Below are 18904 nucleotides of genomic sequence, written 5' to 3' on the forward strand. Positions count from 1 at the left end.
TTCAAACCCACCCTGTTACTGTGAAGGCGGATGAAAGGAATCACTTTGCTCCATCGGCAGAATTCTTTTGAAACGTCTTTGACTTGAGGACAAAGCAGACGTGCTTTTGTTTTTTCATGAGACACTCATGTCTTCACCTCTCACCCTTTAGTTTCTCACTGGTATTTTTGGTTACTCACTATTTTAGGTGATTATGTTTGGCAGATGGGAATCACACGATGGCTGGTGGGTGCATGACAAGGTGTAAGGCTGCAAAAAAGAACAGCAAACACAGTTTTTGTTTTGCATTTACAGCTATTATAATTAATATATTCATATTTACAGTTACTGACTAAATATTTACTATGCCAAAGGTGTTTGTCAGCATAAAATGCATTAATCGCTGTGCTTGAAAGGTTCACAGCAGCTAAGTGCTCCTGCAGTAGCACCTGTAAAGACAAGTGATTTCATTAGCTGATGCTAACAGATGCCTAATGTTATCACGTTCCTCCTTATGCCACTAAGTAAACTCTGATCTTTAAAGGAGCTGTGGTGTTTTCTGTTTTATGGCACCAGAAGTGTACAGCAGGTTTTTGGGGTCCTTATTTGGCTTGTATTGATACTGTCAGGGTGGAACATGTACACTAATCAGGCTTAACTTGGGCGCTGGCAGGTAAAGTTTATAACACTGATTTCGTCTTCATCGTGGCACCTGTTAGTGAGTGGGATATATCAGGGAGCAGGAATTGGCAAGCATAAGGATTTTAATGGTTTTGAAAAGGGCCAAAATGTCATGAAAGACGACGGGGTCGAAGCAACTCCAAAACTGCAGCTCTTGTGAGATTTTCTCGATGTTCAGTATGAATCAAAAGTGGTCCAAGGAAAGAGCAGGGGTGAACCAGAGACAGGGTGATGGGAAGCCAAGACTGAAGGCTGGCCTGCGTTGTCTGATCCAACAGACGAGTCGAACGTGCTGGACGAACAAATCCAATCCAAAGAGGTCCCACTTTGCAACTTCCACAATTTAAGGATCTGTTGCTAACATCTTCAGATACCACAGGACACCTGCAGGGGTTTAGTGGAGTCCATGCCTTGATGGGTCAGGGCAGTTTCGGCAGCTAAAAGGGGGACCAAAACAGTATTAGGAAGTTGGTCACGATGCTATGGATGATCGAGGTGCATCCCTGAAGATCACGCAGCAAAAAGTTGAAGCAAGATGATCAGTTTTATTCAGGTCACTAGTTTACTGCAATCCCCACAAAGTGGTCAAAGATCAGTAATAATATTAAAAACATTGATTGAATCAATGTCTGGATGTTTTGTCTTTGTTGAACGCAGTGCTGTCTTTTGCTGCAGAAGACATTTCCCATTATCATGATGGGGGTGGTAAGAACTCTGATTACTATCAGACAATCCATCAGAAGGTCTGCTGACTGCTCAAATGTGATTAGATATTAGAGCTCAGGCTAAACTTCATAACACTTCCACAAACATCACATCACTCTAATACGAAATCTGCCCCGTGTTTCCCTTGTGTAGGATGACATCTACATGTTTGGCGGGAAGTTGGAAGCAGGTCCTGCTAATGTGACCGATGAGATGTGGGTGTTCAACATCCCCAGGCGTACCTGGTCGTTACGGAAACCAGTCCCGCCACCTCCTTATGCCCTGGAGGGACACGCGGCGCACGTGGTGGAGCTGGCCGATGGCGATCCAGTGATGCTCATCATTTTCGGCTACTCGCCAATCTACAGCTACATCAATAAAGTGCAAGAGTATAACATCAGTAAGTGTGCTTGCTGAATGACGTGCAAAATTATCATCGTGCTTTAGAGACTTTTCAGTTGGTTTTCATTGATGTAAGCTGGACAAAAGGAACCTTCACAAACTGCTGATGTTTTCTGTAGAACGTTTCTTGAACTGGTTGGACCATAATTAGGTGCTTTTAGGTGCAAGTAAAAGGAAAGCCATTTTTTCCTTTTACTTGCTTCCTTCTACCGTTGGATGTTCATGTTAAATGTGGACAAAGTTTCAAGCAGTGACAAAAGCTTCTGACTGTTCTGAACTCTCATATAGTAATAGCTTATGTGAGGAGGGGATTCTGCACTTATGGAAGCCAGAGGAGGGGCACCCAACCGGTAGAAAGGCTTATGGTAAAAAAGACTGACTGACTGATGACTGAAGCTAAAGTGTCTTGTTCCAGAAAAAGTAAAGACATAGTAAAGCACTTAGCACTTAGTTCCTCCTACGCCGGGCGGCGCATCGGGCAGCGAGTGATCTCCATCGATGTCAGTCAGCAGCGACTGCTTCAGCTTCGTCCCAGGCAATGCCGACAGTTCTCAGATCGTCCATGAATGGTCGGCCTTGCTTTCGCTTGCCATTGCGTGGACGCCATGTCATGGCAATCTTCGCTGTGTCCCAATTCAGGGTCTGCACGCTTGAAGTACGCATTTTAAGTGCGATTACGTCACCGCCACGCGACGACGGCTGTCCCAATTCGAAGTGTACTTCAAATGCATACTCCAAATGCGCCGTCGATTTCCCCAAATATCAAGCGTGGTCTGGTGCACGCTTCGTGGTCCCATATATCCCACAATTCATGGTGGGTGTGGATAATTTTGCCGCAAAATACGGCAGAAGGGAGCGGCCGAACTGTCAAAGGTAAGTACTGAATATGACGTCACTTATTTATGTGCGAATGTTTAATAACGAAGAACATTAAAACATTGTTATTGGCCACATGTCGGCAAAGTTATGTGACATTAGTGATGTTTGTACTTTCAGCGTTAACTTGGTTGTATATATATATATATATATATATATATATATATATATATATATAAATAATATGACAATACTATAATATTGGCCATATTATATTTACATTACCACAGTGAGATGATTTTAGTCTCATGAACAACATTAGCTAATTGTTATTTACTAACTACTCTTGCAATGACTGTTCGGTACAGAAATGAAGCCCTTGAATCATGTTTTACAGTCCTGTGGTTTCAGCCTCAGATACTCAACTAATCACAGTGATGTCATGACAAAAATAAATGACCAACAAAACATTTTTCTCCTTCATTTCTGTCAAACAAAGCTGTATGTAACGTTCCTCGCGGTTAGTATCATGGTTGCTAGGCAACCTGAACAGCGCGACGAAGGCCAGACCGTCCCATTTCACAAGCCTCTCACTTCCGCACTTCTCGTACTTATAGTACGCACCGTACGTAGTACGCGTAGTGCGCGTACTTCAAGCGTGCGGTCTCTTAATTGGGACACAGCCCTTAGCTGGGCGATGAGGGGGTAGGCGTAAAATATGGCCCGCAAAGCGGAAGCGCTTTTCTGCAACAACATCGGCTAATGGGCGGGTCCCTGCTCTTCGTAGCACCTCCTCATTTGTTATTCGGTCCCGGTAGGAAATTCTCAGGATTCGCCGCAGGCCACGTTGTTGAAGCACGTTCAGGTGTTGAATAATTGCACTTGTTGACCGCCAGGTTTCACTAGCGTAAAGTGCAGTAGGGAAGACGATAGAGTTCAGTAGTCTGATCTTGACCCTAACATTCAGGGAGGTCGAGTTCCAAATAGGTTGGAGACGTCTCACGACACCAACTAACTTCCCTACTCTGGCGTCGACATCCCGATCAGAGACCCCGTCATTCGAGATGATGCTGCCAAGATATGTAAAATTCTCCACCTCTTCAGCACGTTGTTGGTTGATCATGACAGGAATGCGGGCACGTGCATAGCCAACTCGGAGTACCTTGGTTTTTTTTGGCGCTGATTCTTAATCCAATTTTCGTCGCCTCCCTCTGCAGGGCCGCGGTCAACTTTTGGAGGTCTTCCTGAGTCGAGCCCCCTCGACTCTTTACTATATAAAGAGTCAGTATTTTTTAACTGCAAAAAAATCTAGTGGACCTATGTTATTGAAAATCTATCTAGAGGTCTAATGTCATGAATTCAATAGCTGTCAGTAAGAATACTTCCACTTGTCCTTGAAGTGGGCAGTTTTAAAAGCACGAGGACTACAGATTGTGTGAGAAGATGAGAACGTGTTGAATTTTCTTCTTTGTCGTTATAGTGATGAGTTAAAAAGACGTTTAATTAAAGTCTAGGTTTAATTAAATGTCCTTTAACAATTCAGAAATGTTTGTGGCACACTGGTGATGACAGAATGAAATGGGTGCTTTAATAATTCTGCTGTTTATAGGTTAGCAGTCTTTGCTTAAAGGTTATGCTGCTACCCTGGCTTTGCTTTCTGGGTATGTAATGCTTTGTTGCAATCTATCTGGGCTGGGCGTGTTGGTTTATGCATGGCACAACAATAAAATCCAATAAATGAAGCCAGAATAAGAAGAAAATGAGCAAAATATATTCATATTCATATTCTTGTGAACGGAGTGGGCTGCAATTGGCATTTGTTTCCGGTTTGACGCTGCTTTTGTACAATTTTACAATAACATTGTACTGTACAGTATACATGCTGTTGTAGTACATAGTGGAGTATAATGTAATTACCACATAAGAGTCAGATATGTGTTTCATTTCAGTTTGTTTTGAACACAATTGTGGCCTAAAGACTAAAACGACTGGAGAAAAACATCAAGCCAGACGATCTAGGCCCTGGAACCTCTTAGTCTCAGCTTTGCGTCTGTGAGCCATACCTCCCGAAGCTTCTCTGGTTTAAAATTTAAAACACCGACTACATTAGAAGACTTTTCTTGAAGAGTGCAGTTGTGCACAGTTGCAGGCTAAGTGCTGCTCCCTGATAGCAGAAAGGTTTTATGAGGAGTTTACTCTAACATCCATGTATGACTGATTACTGATTTTATTCTGTCTGTGATAGATGAACGTGAGCTTGCACAGTTAACTGTGTGGACTAAAGCCACACCGTAACCCTGGTTGGCTGAGGGCCTGAGGAAATACATGGATCGTTCTAGTTTTTCAGGTTGAAAAAATCTTCTCTAAAGCAAGTTTACTGCTATAGTTTTGTCTGTGTAGCATCTCTTTCACATGCTTTTAAAATAACGTTGATATCGCATTTATCATCAGTGTATATCTGACTCCGTGTCTTTATGGCTGTGTAGAAGATGGCGGTATTGTAATGTTGTACACCAGCTGATGGCGCTAGAACCAAATGTTTGAATAATTCTGGACAGGAAAACACAAGCATACACATATTTACACACTTCCCCCAAGATGCACAGCACAGACTGAAAAGCAGAGGTGTGTGCAGCCACACAATCTTCACACACACCAGTGCACAGAGCGTGGTCATTAAGAAGAGGTGGCACCTAGGCTGGATTGTCTGGGAGAAGACGGTGATTAATGAATCCGCTGCATCCCCTCACTCCTGTACCTCCTTGTCATCTTGATTTTTTTCTCCCCCTCTCCCATCCCTCCCTCTGCACTCTTTCATCTGCTCCTCACACGCCTTCTTTCTTTTTTAAATCTCCCTCTGTATTTTTCTTTTCACCTGCCAGCCTCAGCTTCTGACCCCCTCTGTCCACATCACCGTGTGCTCCTCTGCCTCACCTTCTTCCTTCCTTATCTGCACTCAAACGTCTATCACTTTCATCTTCACCCACCTCCATCGATTCCCTCCTTCCTCTTTCTCTGACAGTGTCACAACGTAAGTCTGCACTGAGCATCATTAGGCTTCAGAGGGAGCAAGAAGGAGTCAGCATAGTGTGGAAATGAACAGAGGGGGAGTCGAAGCGAAGTGTAAAATATGAGGTAAAAGGATTTAATGACCACTCGGAGAAGCGGGTTCACAGCAATTAGCTGTGAGAGATGTGATAAGAGTTGACCTTCTCCTTTCTTGTCGTCACTTCAGTGCTGCCTCTCCTCCTACCCCTGTTTCTCTTGTTCTTTTATGCTATTTTTTCCCACTCCAGGTGTGTGGTCGGCTGTCAGTTGCTCGCCGGCTTTCTTTTCTCCTGTCATTTTTCCTTTCTCAATCGAGTACAGTTCAGTGAAGCTTTTTTGGGGCAAAATGTTGTCATTAGCAAAGAGAAATCAGATCAACAGGCCACTAAATCATTTCAATGATGTCAATATTAATATATAAGACGAGAAACTCTGGTCTAAAAGATGAAACAAACTTTCCGCGTCCCTGCTAAACTATCAGTTTTCCCTCTGTTGTCTCTCTATATACTTCCTTACTTCCTTACTTGGTTTGCTTTTTCTGTATGCTAGTTTTGTTTAATATCATTTATAAAATATACAACAAAACTACAGCAATTTTGTTTTTCTGGCTGCTACCATCAGGACCGTATCTTGAATGTCTCTGTCACTTCTGCCAACAACGTTCCCATATCTTCATCACTTTTATAGCCCCTCACTTCCTCCTTACCAATCCTCTTCCTTCATCTATCTTCTTCTTTAATTTTCTTCAGTAATCAGCTCCTTAAAGTACTCCTTCCAACTTAACACACTGTTAATTCATTTAGTATGTTTCGGTCTCTATCCTCATCCTAACGTGCTGCACATCCTTTCTAGTGTGATCTAGCATCCACTCTGTCTCACCAACTCCTAGCATGTCTTTCACTACAATCATCTTCCTGGCAACTCCATATTCAAAATCCTTTTTTCCAGCATATTCACTATCCCTCCTCTGCACATCTGCCTTCGTGGCCTCTGGTCCTCGCAGCTTCACTGTTACACCCGTCTACCTCTCATACACATGCATTCTGTCTTGCCTTCTACTTACCTTCATTCCTCTTCTCTCAAGTGCATGTCTTTACCTCTCTGGACTCTCCTGTGCCTGCTGCCCACAGATCACAATGTCATCTGCAAACACCATCGTCCACAGAGACGCCTGCCTGACCTCATCTGTCAATCTGTCCATCACCACTGCAAACAAGAAAGGGCTCAAAGCACTGATGTAATCCCACCCCCACTTGAACCCATCTTTCACTCTAACTGCACACCTCACCACTGTCTCACGGTGCTCATACGTGAGGCTACACCAGCCTCACGTACATCAATGCCTTCTCTAGATCCACAAAGACAATTCCTCTTCTATTCTTCCCCATCAACACTTGCAAAACAAACAATGCATAACTTTAACTTTAACTTTGCTCAGTTTCACTTAAGTAGCATCGATCTTTTCACAGGTAATTATATGGTTTTCTTCCGTTTTTGATCTACTGCAGCATATTTTCAAGGGGGTTATGTGCTATAAGAGGCCAGGCCAGGAAAAACTCCTTCATAGTTTGCTGTGTTGTATCCTCAGTTACTTTGACACAGTGGCATCTACTGTGATACTTACACCTCTGATAAAGTCTCACAAGTGTTAACTTTAGTTTGATACCACACAGTTTGTAATTGCAGAGAAATGGTCAATTCACTTTGGGCATGTCTGGTGTAACCTGATGGGATGAGGGAAAAGCAAAGACTGAAAAAAGAGCATAAACAGACAGACAACAAACAATATAACAATAAACAGAGGGCATGTTGGTGGGCTGGTAACCGCTGACCTGAAACATTCAGCGATGCCTGCAGGAAGGTACAGAGAGGGCAAAGCATGATCTGTGACATGAGAAAGGCACAAAGTTAGTGACATGAAATATCGCATGGAGCGTAAAAATGAGGCGTTTTATTTTCTATTTTCATTTTATTTTTATTTTATTTTGCCTCCAAATATCTTAGAACTTTGAAACAAATTTAGCTTTGGTGTAAAGAGCATCCACAATACCAAATAGATCTGCTTTTTCTGAGTTGTATTTTATGGCTCTCGCTGTGTTGTTACTACGGAGGAATGCAGTTGTTGTGATTTGTAATTTTAAAGTGTTTCCATTTTCATTTTTGTACAAAGTTTGTGAAGTGTTCAGATTTGTGTTTCTTCTTTTTTGAAATCGTCATTCTCAGATTTTGAAAGAAGAATCAGGAGCAGTTTCAGTTCAAATGCACTCTCTCCTCCCTTTTCTGTCTCTCTTTTTGAAACTACGCTTGGTCTCAGAAAATTCTTCTTAGGCTTTGTTTGTTTACTTTTATTTATTGGGGTTCATCTGATGACGTAACCCCTGCCCATTTTTTAAAAATCATTTTTTATGCACCTGAATCGATCTTGGCTCTTTGAAAGGCCGCTTTTAAACTGAAGAAACTCAAATTTTCTGTGGCCTCTCTCCCTGCTCGGCTCGCTCTCTCCTCTCTTTGCTTTACATCACCTCTGGAATAAAAACTGCTTTGCTTTTTGGCAAGCACAGTGAAACAGCCAAACTTGCCAAAGCATAAAAAAACATTTTAAGTGATCAACTTTGATCTTTCCACAGGGGTGCACTCCATTAATCAGCCCCTCTCTCTCCCCCCCCTCCCTGTTTGTTTGTGTCTCAGGGTCTAACTCGTGGCAGGTTGTGTCTTCCGGAGGTGCAGTGGTCCAGGGAGGTTACGGTCACAGCAGCGTGTATGATGAAGCCAGTGGCTGTGTGTTTGTCCACGGGGGATACAAGGCACTAAATAACAACAAATACGGCCTGGTGGACCACATGTACCGCTACCACATCCACACAAGAACATGGTGAGAGCACATTAACAGTACTATGGATTTTTTTTAAAATTGCAAACAAATGGATATGATTTCTTCAGCATCAAAAAAAAAGAAATTTACTTTGATGTCCATGGTAAACATAACAGCTGTCTGAATCATGGTAACTCCAGTTTAGCTGCTTGTCGTGTTCAGGGCTATACAGAGGTTTGACCAATCCCATCATGCACGAGGAGGAACAGAAATTTATGCAAAATCATAATGCGCCAGAAACAAGAGTATCCCTTGAGGAACAGTTCTTCACAATGGATGTATTTACCTTTGATATTTTCCTATTTACCTTTGTTAAACGTTGAGGCTGAAATCATTGAATTTAGCAACTTTGTTACACAGACCAAGATAAATTTGTGAATGCAACAGCGGTGCGTTTGCAAAGAAGCCTGTTATTATAAAGATATTGTACTGTTTACATCACAGCTTAATAAAGAAATGTTTCACCTTATAATAAAAAAACATGTTTCTCTAATTGGGGTGCAAGGACTACATAGTGCCTGTGACTGAATCAATAACACAAGTGAAATGAGTCCATTACTCTTTCCCTCATTATCTTTTGGCCATAGCACACCATGCACTCTGTCATGAAATCACTCACTTCTGTGAGTTTGCAGCAAGCTTCCTGCTGCTACATGGCTTGGCTCAGCTTAATAGCTGGTGAGAAATATGTGAAATATACCCAAGCTATCAAAAGTAGTGTTTATATTATGTTGGCGTCTTAAGAAAATGTCCTCACTGGCTGCAAAAAAAGGTCAACCCTTAGTTTAGATCAGCGGTCCCCAACCCCCGGGCCTCGGACTGGTACCGGTCTGTGAGTCGTTTGGTACCGGGCCGCGAGAGTTGAGGCTCAGGTGTGAAATGTATAGTTTTCAGGGTTTTTATCGGTTTTCAGCGTTAATTTGTTATCGTTTTTATCGTTTACTCGTTTTTCCTGGGTCTTTTCACGTGTGTTATGAATAAATCTTCTTTTTTTCGGTACCGGTACTAGTTTTATTTTGTTGTATTTATCCGCGACACCGGGCAGCACGGTGGCACGGTGGTTAGCACTGTTGCCGCACAGCAAGAAGGTCCTGAGTTCAATTCCAACATCAGGCCGGGATCTTTCTGTGTGGAGTCTGCATGTTCTCCCCGTGTTTGCGTGGGTTCCCTCTGGATACTCCGGCTTCCTCCCACCGTCCAAAGACATGCAGCTTGTGGGGATAGGTTAATTGGATAATCTAAATTACCACTAGGTGTGAATGTGCGAGTGAATGTGAGTGCGAATGGTTGTCTGTCTCTGTGTGTTGGCCCTGCGACAGACTGGCGACCTGTCCAGGGTGTACCCCGCCTCTCGCCCTATAACAGCTGGAATAGGCTCCAGCGCCCCCCGCGACCCTGAAAAGGATAAGCGGAAGCGAATGGATGGATGGATGGATTATCCGCGATACCTTAAAGGCCGGTCCATGAAAATATTGTCGGGCATAAACCGGTCTGTGGCGCAAAAAAGGTTGGGGACTGCTGGTTTAGATCATGGGCAGGGTGCATAAATATTCAAACATGTTTTGAAGTTAAATCCAGCCAATCACAGCTCAAACATCACTCCACTGTAATCGTGTTTTGATTCACATGCAATTTACCAAAAGTAGATGTTGGTCAGCTCGTGTCCCCGGCCTGTTCACGCAGTGCAGTTTTAAAGCTGCAGGTGTTTCCATTAAAATGTTCTTCTTTACATTACAGATAACGATTTTGTTCTTTTTAACCCTGCTGCTTTTCCTGACAGCTGATGTCATTAGTCACTCTGAGATGATTAAAACATTACTTCCACCCTGTTGCCTTTTAGACATTATTCATGGATTCTTGCAGCCTTTAGAGGACTTGCATGAAGGAGAGATTTTCATAACAGAAATTTATGCAAAATCATAATGCGCCAGAAACAAGAGTATCCCTTGAGGAACAGTTCTTCACAATGGGCGTATTTACCTTTGATATTTTCCTATTTACCTTTGTTAAACGTTGAGGCTGAAATCGTTGAATTTAGCAACTTTGTTACACAGACCAAGATAAATTTGTGAATGCAACAGCGGTGCGTTTGCAAATAAGCCTGTTATTATAAAGATATTGTACTGTTTACATCACAGCTTAATAAAGAAATGTTTCACCATATAATAAAAAAAACATGTTTAATAAGAGTTCTTAATAATAGTAGTGAAAATATGATAATTTATTGTAGCCTCATGTCTTAGAAGATAAAAGAGAGTCTGCATAAAAAGTTAATAACTAGTTAATGTGATAATATTAATAGTTCTGTGTAATCACTTTAAATATACACAAACTCTTTCTGAGGAAGGAAAATCACCAAGTTCCTGTCAGGAAGAGGAGACTGGAGTGAGAATGCAAGGATCTGCCAGGAGCTTTGACCTCAGATGAACTCTGACAGATGGATTGGTGAAAGTGGATGCTGGGCTCTATCGTGCTCTTAACATCTTTTAATATACATGCGCACAGTGGACACACAAGTAGCCACACATTAACAAATGCTCACATGTGCATGCAATCTCTCTGTGCCTCTCACTTTCCAGCTGGAATGTGTTGTTGGAGTCGAGTGTCACTTGAGCTCTTGGACTGATGAAATTCCCAGACTGACACATCCCTGGGTGTTCCACTGATTTATACTTCTCCCTACCAATGTAAAGATCATCTGGCCTCTGTCAGTGTAAAGCTTCTGACAGGCATGACAATCTTTTCTACGTGACATCTATATGTTAGTGGTTTCCAACTGTTTTGTAGCCATTAAATTTGTCACATATATTGGCCAGTTTAACCCCTATTCCAAACTGTTGGACGACGGCACATTTTGCTTCTGTACAGCTCGACAGTAGCTTTTTTTCCCATCTTTTCTCGTGTTTGCTCCCTGTAGATAGCTGCTCTACAGGTAACCCAGGATTTGCTCAAACCTGGAGAACTGCCTTCTCCTATTTTCCACCCTGGTCAATTGAATAACCTTGAAAAAACACTAAAGCTTGATGATTTTTGCATCCCTGGGAGTGTAGAAGCCTCTAAAAAATATCCTAAAGAGTTTGGTAGCTATTCCAAAACCTAGTCTTTGGTTTTGAGTTTAATATACTTTGCTTGATTGTTGGCTTTTTCTATATTCATTATGCTTGATTTTACATTTTTATAACCTTGTAATGGTGTGGACTCCTGGTCAGCTCTCCTTTTTTAGGAAAAAAAGTTTAGATATTTATAGGGATGCACCGATACCGATACTGGTATCGGGTATCGGGGCCGATACTGTAAAATGTGTGTGTACTCATACTCGTAAAAGTTAACCGATACCATGAACCGATACTAACTTATTCCATTAATCAGAGGGTGGCTGGTCATTTCTGTTGTAGTTTGTTAGATTGGCCACTAGGGGGACATCCCACGCTAAACAGGCACAGGGTTAGACGAGTGAGATTGGCGGCTCCAGATAAAAAAGAGAAACTGGAGGCTGCTGTAGCTAGGCTAAACAAAATGTCAGCAGTGTGGACCGGAACAGCCAACTTTAACTCAGGTTTTGGAAAAGCGATGAAAAATGTCAAGAGAAAATCCACGGGCAGTTAAAATAACAGAGGCTCTGACTCATTTTATCGCTCTGGATGACCAGCCAATGCCGGTCGTGGAAAACATAGGATTGCATCGTCTTCTCAGCATACTCGCGCTGCGATATGAAATATAATAAATAAACAGAAATGTTTATTTATTATTCTGAAAGCTCGAGACAGTGCCAATAGTTCAGTGGTATTTTGTTAAATTACAATGTGGAGACTCTGCAATAATTTAACAGAAGTGCTTATTTTTCACTTGAAATTTTTTTGTGGTCATTTTTATTAAGATATTATTTATTATCATCAGAGAATAAAATAAAACCTGTCTTCCAATTCATTGCATTTGTGTGTGTGTGTGTGTGTGGTAGAAGTATCGGTTTTTGTACTCTGTATCGGCAAGTACTCAGATCCAAGTATCGGTATCGTATCGGTTTGTAAAAATTGGTATCGTTGCATCCCTAGATATTTACATTTATTGGCAATGTGACCTTAATTGGATTTGTTAAATTACACATGTATTTTTTGTTTGATAAAAATGTTTTTAATATCAAGATATTTCAAGCTCTTAGAAGTAGAAGTTTGTTTTGTTTTTGTTTTGCTTTTGTATTTTTTGGTCAATATTTTAGAATCAATAAATATGACTTCCATTCCAGGTCGCTGTTTCAATACCATATTTAAAGTATGTTCAGAGTACTCGTTGCCTTTTCACAATAGAGATAACGACGCTGCTCGTACATATAAAAAGTCTCTCGTGAAGTAGTGGGTCTAGTTTCAGTATGAGAAGATTTAAATCAGTTGAAGGCAGGGCAGAAAGTCAGCAGTGCTGCAGTAAATTAAGCCACAGACACTGCAGTTGTTCTCTACTTTACAACCTTTGACCTCAGAGAGATTGGACACCACAGACTAAGACCCCCTACAATGTCAGGGGTGTGTGTGTGTGTGTGTGTGTGTGTTGCTCCTGTGAAAGAACAGTTGGTATGAAGGGCAGTCACCACAGGCCAGGTCACAACCTGAGACAGACGCCATCAGTTGCAGTACATGCATCCATGGACACACATGTCACGCAGACACACGCATAGCTGACAAATTGATGCTTTCCTGACGTGCCTCACATTGCTGATTAACCCAACTCTGCGTGGGTGTGTGTTTGTGTGTGCACGCAGGTTAATCCTCAAGGAGAGCGGTTTGGCACGGTACCTCCACTCGGCGGTGCTGCTGAGTGGCACGATGCTGGTTTTTGGGGGAAACACTCACAATGACACATCTCTGAGCAACGGAGCCAAGTGTTTCTCTGCAGACTTTCTGGCTTATGATATTGGTAAGAACAAGTCACATATAAACAGACACTTTCACATGGGTGGGTGCTAGATTTTGAAGCAAATGTTGGTGTGAACACCAGTTTTCTTGTGCACAGCTATTAAAGGTCAGCCACTTGGCAGGTAGGTTGTTCCAGCTAAACACCTCTCCAGAGTTCTCATGTGGATGTAGTCATGCCAGGGTCTTTTGTATCTCCATGTAATCCAAAACTGACTTAATAATGTTAAGATAAGGCGTCTGTGGGTCTATTTCACCGTCTCTTCTCACAGGCAGATAAGACGGTGAGATATAGTTTTTGCTGCACTCCTTGTTTTTGAGTTAATTTGTGATAAATTATATGCCTGCCTGATGGTATTAGTTATTATTGATTAATAACTGTAACATCTAAAGGTGCTTTCATTTATCTAATTCTTCCTCTAAGGCTGGAAAATAGGTCCTTTCATTGAGTGATCTGGATGGAATTCACAGAACGTCTTTTCAGATAGATTTCCTATTTTCTGTTAATTTGATATAATACTACTTGGAACCAAAACATTCAGTTTCTACAGTAAACTGTATATAATAGGTGGCTCTAGCATCTGAGTCTCAAAAGTGAAGCTAATTCAGAAGTACCGTAAACAATAATCTTTTCCCCACTACCAGCAGGGGGCGACTCCTCTGGTTTCCAAGAAATTGACATTTATTTTGTAAATATGGTCCTGTTGTGAGCAGTGTTGGTCAAGTTACTTGAAAAAAGTAATCAGTAACTAATTACTGATTACTTCCCCCAAAAAGTAATCCCGTTACTTTACTGATTACTTATTTTCAAAAGTAATTAATTACTTAGTTTCTTAGTTACTTGGTTACTTTTTAAAAACACGATTTACAACCTGAATAGGTGATAAAGTGATAGATCTTTCAGCCCAATTCTACTTTTTCTACATAATCCATCATACAAAATGTAATCAAATGGAAAAGTCTCTTTTTAAAACTTGTTTTATTAGTTTTAATCTTTTAACTTTATGCATCAAGCAAAAATTTAATTATATGCACCATTCTCTGACTGGAAGAAATTTGTTTAATATTTAAACCTATTTTCTGCACATTCCAGCACATAAATTTTTTTTTTTTGTGTGTGTTTACACTCACTCTTTCAAATAGATGCAAGTAAAACACAGCAGAAAATAAATAAAGTCAAAGACTAGCGGTCCTTTTGCTCTATTTTCACCTGTAAAGCAGGAATAGGGTGGGCGGAGGTTTACCCTGGTGCAGGTGTGCCGCAGCGGTCAGTGGAAGAATCCGCGAGTATCTCTGTGAGTTTCCCATTACGTCATAGCGCACTCGGTGTTTGCTTGGAAGTTTAGGGTTTTTTTCGCTGTAAAAAGAAGTTTTCTTCCCACGCACAACGGACACTAATGTTTTTGTCACTTTTTATGGAATCAAACTCAAAGTAAGGTCAGTACTTCCACGCTTTAAACGCTGCACGCTCATACTCTCTCCCGCACTCGATATATGATCCATTGTTGCTCTGTACACAGCTGTTGTCACGAACGTCGCATTTGCTTACGTCATTGTCATGAGACATTCTCACCAAAAAAATCACGGTTTTAGTAACGCAGTAACGCAGCGTTCCTACGGGAAAGTAACGGTAATCTAATTACCGTTTTTGCAATAGTAATCCCTTACTTTACTCATTACTTGAAAAAAGTAATCGGATTACAGTAACGCGTTACAAGTAACACGTTACTGCCCATCTCTGGTTGTGAGTAAAGCAGAAAGTAGAATATGCTTTAATGTAGAGCTCTGCCAAGCCACAAGTGTGCGGTGTGTCTGGTTTCGGAGCCGCTCTTTGTATGTTCAAAAAATTAAGATGATGACAGTCAAAATATTCAAGTCAGAGTTTAAAAACCAAGCTTCAAAATCACCACTGGGTGACAACATGGTGTTTTTATCTCTCTTTTTAAAAATTCATTTCACTTTTTGGGGTTTTCTCTTTGATTTTTTTTCTTTTGTCCTTCCACTTCCATCTGTTACTGTTAAAAGGCCAGATTTGCCTCGTGCCTCCTTTTCTACATATAAAACTGCCTGCTGCTTCTAACTATGACTTGTAGTTGACTAAAAGGGGCTGCTTTAACCCCACATCTGCACTCTGAGTGCTCCTGCTTGCAAGGAAAACATGTTTTTAAATTACGTTCTATATCTTATGTACGATAAGTCTTGGTTTGCTCTCAGTTCTGGTATTATTATAAGCATCCTACATATTTATATTCTGTATTCACAGGTGATATTATCTACAGGGCAGTTCCATTCACTAGCCACTCATAAGCATAATATTCAACTCACCCTCACCATCAAGCTTTATGTAGTATTTATTTGTTCTTATTAGTCATTTAGAGTGCTTTCTTCTAAAAAGAAACACATGCATATGGTATTTGGAAGCGATTTCCTGGTGTGAATCCAATTTGTGCAGCAACAGCATGTTGAAATGCCCTTAATAGTACATAGAGGAAGCTGCAACGTTACTGCGCTGTGACAGACCTAAAAACAAGCTAAAAATATTCTTGCAGCCAGAAGAGACAGTAAGAAAGAAACCAAGACTGTGTTAGGTTGCGGACACTGCAGTATAGGTATGGAGTATTGATGATTAAGGATCCCATTATAGGCTAACCAGTTACACCATCAACCAGATGGTATGGGAACATTAACGGCCCTTGACAGGGATAGAGAGAGACAACAATGAAAGGGGCTTCAGGTGAGGAAGATGCAGATTAGTTCTGCTCTTCAGGAGGAAACAGTGTGCAGTAGATAGATTAACAGAAAGGAGGAGGAAACGATAAAGATGTGCGAATATTTATGCAAAAGGTCCTGAAAAAAATCGAGTGAAAGTGAAACATGAAGAGGAAAAAGCAGCATGTTGGCGATGGTGGTTCTTTAACTGTATATTTATCTGCATGTAAGGCATGTAATGCTTGCCAGTGTCTGTTAGTGGTGAAATAATTGTTTTACTGCAAAAAAAGTCATTCAGAAAAATCGTCTGTCAGTTTTTATACTGATCAGTGTTTCTGTGACTGTGATCAGGGGTGTGAGTGAGACTTTCATGGCATAGAGCCTCGGGTGTGGTGGTTCACCTTGTCAAATCTGATTTCTAATCACATGACGCTAATAGTGAGAGGCAATGGAGACCCTTTGTTTATTTAGTTAAGATACTACTTTTTAAGTTTTATTGTATTCTCGAGGTGCAGAATATGTTAAAAATTTCCGCTTAGCCACAGTTCATCCAACAGATGTCAGTGCAGTATGTTGGAAAGCTCGGAACAAAAGGAGCAGAGCCTTTAAACGTCCAAATGGAAATGTAGGGATTATACTTGGGAGAAATATATTGATGAAAAAAGTTAATATTTTTAAATATTGTTAGTTAGAATGGTTATTTTTTATATTAACTGACTGCCAAGAATTGGGAAAACAATTTTATTGAAGCAGGAGTTATACATTGTTTAGGCATCGCTGGGTGAAATGAGCAAGTTTTCATATCAGGGAAAATGAAACATGCTAATGCTTACCTAGCTTTTTTGTAAGGTTAGGGTCAGGAGCTTGTTATCTCCGAAAGTTGGTGGCCGCATCCACATCACAAATGTTAAATGTAATCAGATTACTTTAAGTCAGATTTTTGGACATAAATATTTTTTTGAGTGCATTCATAGAATTACATACACCCAGCACTAGACTTGACCAATTATTCATCTATTTTGCCATCTTTATGTTGGTGATGTTGATGCTCTCCTCTTGGTTTCAAAGTTGCTGATCAGGTTTATTATAGTCCTTTGAAACCTGTCAAGTGATGTCATAACCTGTTGTATTGTCACTTTAACTAAAACTTTAGTTTTATCCAGAAATCTCAACCACTGCTTCGACAGCAACTTCTCAAACTAAGATCCTCTAAGAAGCTTTTTAAGTAAGTAAGTAAAATTTATTTATATAGCACATTTCACAGATAAAAATCACAAAGTGCTTCACAATAAGATCAGACATGCAGGTTAAACTTAATTAAAAGCCCGTTTGTATAAAAATGTCTTCAGCTGCTTTTTAAAGGAGTCAGTAGGGTCTAGACGGCGTAAAGACAACGGCAGAGAGTTCCACAGCCTCGGTGCCAGTGCCTGAAAAGCTTGATCCCCACGTGTTTTAAACTAGGGCTGGGTATCGTCACTGATTTCTAGAATCGATTTGATTCCGATTGACAAGGTTCCGAATCGATTCGATCCACGATTCGATTCAATTCGATTCGATTCACTTCGATTTGAATCTGGGAAATTTTGCCTCAGTCAGAAATATTATAATTCAGATCAGTACATTTACATATTTTTGTATCTATAAAAAGGAAGCTGACACTTTCCAGACTTTATCAAAGGTGGGAGCATCGCAGCAGATGCCTTTGTGTCAAAATAGCTGAAGATAAAACACAGAAAAACATGAAGGTGATTTTCCTGGCATCAGATTTTATAAAAATATTCTGCAGTACATCAAAAACGAAAGAAAACCATTAATTAACATATGAACATTACCTCTGAAGTTACAGCGGTTTTATTAGAGACACAGCTGAGCGTTTTGCATTTTGCATAATTTTAAAAAGTTGAAATTTGTTCAGAAGCCTATTGAACGGCAGAAATTAGGTTTTCTTTTTGGAAGTAAGTAAAAGGGAAAAAGACAGCGCTGTAAACAACGTTAGACTTGTGCGTAACAAGCATGCGAATAATGCAGAAAAGAGATTTTTAGATGGGAAACTGTTCTTGAAGTACAGAGAGAGAGAGAGAGAGAGAGCTGTGCATGAAGTGTGATTTTTATTGTGGTGGAAGCAAAACAGCAAAAGTCAGAGTGATTTCATGACGATGTTTATGTGAAGCGTAGTTTGGATCTTCTTTTGCTGCTGGTTCAGTCAATATTGTTTGGAGAGAGATCAAACTAACAGCTTTAGAATCAACGCCAAAAGGGCGTAAACGCAAAGCGTGGACCCGCCGAAACATCGTAATCAGCGAGCTGTCGGCTTTCAGCCCCGACCGTGTCCGTGCCGTCGGGTGAAAAAGGCGACATCTCACTGATTCTGATCCGTCGGCGGATCCGCGCTTTGTGTTTACGTCTTTGTGCAGAATCCGTGTTCCTGCTCTCGTTTACTGTTTTAGCTGTTTGGTGTTTGTCGAAACTGAGATTTCGGCATTTCGGGCAAAATAAATTTATATTAAAAAATCGATTCAGGATTTTAATAAATCGATATCACGTTATCCAGGCCAGAATCGATTTTAATCGATAAATCGATTATCAAAACCCACCCCTATTTTAAACCCAGTACGTGGGACCACCAGTAGCCTCTGACCTGAAGACCTAAGTGCTCGGGATGAAGCATGAGGTTTCAACAGGTCAGAGATATACTGGGGAGCTTCACCGTGCAGAGCTCTAAAAGTTACAACTAACATTTTAAAACCAATGAAGAGAAGCCAAAACTGGAGTAATGTGTGACTTCTTG

At 40.8% G+C, this 18904-nt stretch overlaps 1 protein-coding gene across 1 annotated transcript in view; it reads left to right on the forward strand.

The window, feature by feature from the left end:
- atrnl1a (attractin-like 1a) overlaps positions 1-18904 on the forward strand; it is a 384066-nt gene that overhangs the window by 65468 nt on the left and 299694 nt on the right. The window contains exons 8-10 of the mRNA XM_085182462.1: positions 1519-1765; positions 8320-8503; positions 13257-13411. Of these exons, the coding sequence (XP_085038588.1) occupies positions 1519-1765; positions 8320-8503; positions 13257-13411 (586 nt within the window). The remainder of the gene's footprint in view (positions 1-1518; positions 1766-8319; positions 8504-13256; positions 13412-18904) is intronic.

This window comes from Neolamprologus multifasciatus, chromosome 13, assembly GCF_963576455.1.
Source record: "Neolamprologus multifasciatus chromosome 13, fNeoMul1.2, whole genome shotgun sequence".
NCBI classification, from domain to species: domain Eukaryota; kingdom Metazoa; phylum Chordata; class Actinopteri; order Cichliformes; family Cichlidae; genus Neolamprologus; species Neolamprologus multifasciatus.